At 41.0% G+C, this 1,473-nt stretch overlaps 1 protein-coding gene across 1 annotated transcript; it reads right to left on the reverse strand.

Annotated features, from left to right (window-relative positions):
- Positions 1–216: 216 nt before the first annotated feature.
- On the reverse strand, positions 217–1,002 carry LOC134699840 (uncharacterized). Its single transcript, XM_063561249.1, has one exon. The coding sequence runs from the start codon at positions 1,000–1,002 to the stop codon at positions 217–219; it is 786 nt and encodes a 261-aa protein (XP_063417319.1).
- Between the last annotated feature and the right edge of the window lie 471 nt (positions 1,003–1,473).

Raw genomic sequence — 1,473 nt, forward strand, 5'->3', positions numbered from 1 at the left:
GTCAGCTACCTACTACCTACCTATCCTCTTCGCTCCTGGTGGAGCATAAGGTCGCCACAAGAATTCTCCATCCAGATCTGTCTTTAGCCTTTATTTCGGCTTCTCCCCAGATCATGTCAAGCTCTTTTAGTGCTGCCTCAATTGTTCGACGCCAGGTGGGTTTGGGTCTTCCTCTTGGTCTCTTCCCCTGGGGTGTCCATCTAAGAGCTGTCCTGGTTATGTTGGATACAGGCATCCTGAGAACATGCCCCAGCCATCTGAAGCGCCTCTGTTGTATTTCTGTGAGGATACACATGGACTTGGTCGTTTCGAGGAGATGGTCATTTGAGATACGATTTTACAATTTCGCCTCAGACAATTGTGGTGGAAACTTGAGAGCGATCTCATATCTGTTTTTGTTACTCTCCAGCATTCACTTCCATACAGAAGAACAGATTTAACATTACTGTTATATAGCCTGATCTTTGTTTTTCTGTTGTATTGGCTAGACTTCCAAATTGGTCGTAGTCTTTGAAATGCAGATCTTGCCTTGGCTAGCCTACTTTTAATATCTTTTTTGGTGGAATCTTCTGTACTAACGACAGTTCCTAGATAGGTAAATTTATCTACTTTTTGGATGTCTGTTCCTTCAGCTTCTAGTCGTAAGTTTGATGTTGTGTTGAGTCGCATTTCTTGAGTCTTTTTTGCATTTAATTCCAGTCCAATTTGGCTTGCAAAATGGCTGAGCCGATCTGTCTTTTCTTGCATATGATCTTGTTTTGATGAAAGGAGTGCTATATCATAAGCAAAGTCAAGGTCCTCTAGAGTTGTAAACATCGACCATGTGATGCCTCTTTTCTTGTCACTGGTGGTCTTCCGCATCACCCAGTCAATGGCAACCAGGATTAAGATGGGTGAGATGATGCAGCCCTGCCGTACTCCAGATTGTACTTCAAACCAGTCAGTTTCCTTGTTGTTGAGTATCACAGCATATTCAAAGTTGGTATAAAAGCATTTTATCATTGTGACGATCTTTTGTGGTACTCCATATGATATAAGAATTGTCCAAAGAGTCTCTCTGTGTAAACTGTCGAAAGCCTTCTTGAAATCGATAAAGTTGATATATAGAGGTTTCTTCCATTCTATACACTGCTCAATGATGTTCTTAATCGCAAATATCTGTTAAATGCATCCTTTCCCTTTTCTAAACCCAGCTTGTTCCTGTCTCAACCTGTCATCCAGTATGGAGTCTATTCTGTTTAACGGTATTCTGCAAAACACTTTACTTGGGATTGAGAGTAATGTTATCCCTCTCCAGTTGTCACAGTTCCAAAGATCACCTTTCTTTGATAGTTTAATGATAAGACCTTTTGACCAGTCTTCAGGGATTTTGTTTTCTTCCCATATGTCTTTGAAAAGATCATGTAGTATGGCAGTTGCTGTATTGATGTCAGCTTTCAGTAGTTCTGCTTGAAGTCCATCTATGTCTGCTGC

The sequence above is a fragment of the Mytilus trossulus genome, unplaced genomic scaffold, assembly GCF_036588685.1.
Source record: "Mytilus trossulus isolate FHL-02 unplaced genomic scaffold, PNRI_Mtr1.1.1.hap1 h1tg000085l___fragment_1__unscaffolded, whole genome shotgun sequence".
NCBI lineage: Eukaryota > Metazoa > Mollusca > Bivalvia > Mytilida > Mytilidae > Mytilus > Mytilus trossulus.

Coding starts and splice junctions, on each gene's coding strand:
- LOC134699840 (XM_063561249.1), bottom strand. CDS start 1,002: ATGATAAAATGCTTTTATACCAACTTTGAATATGCTGTGATACTCAAC.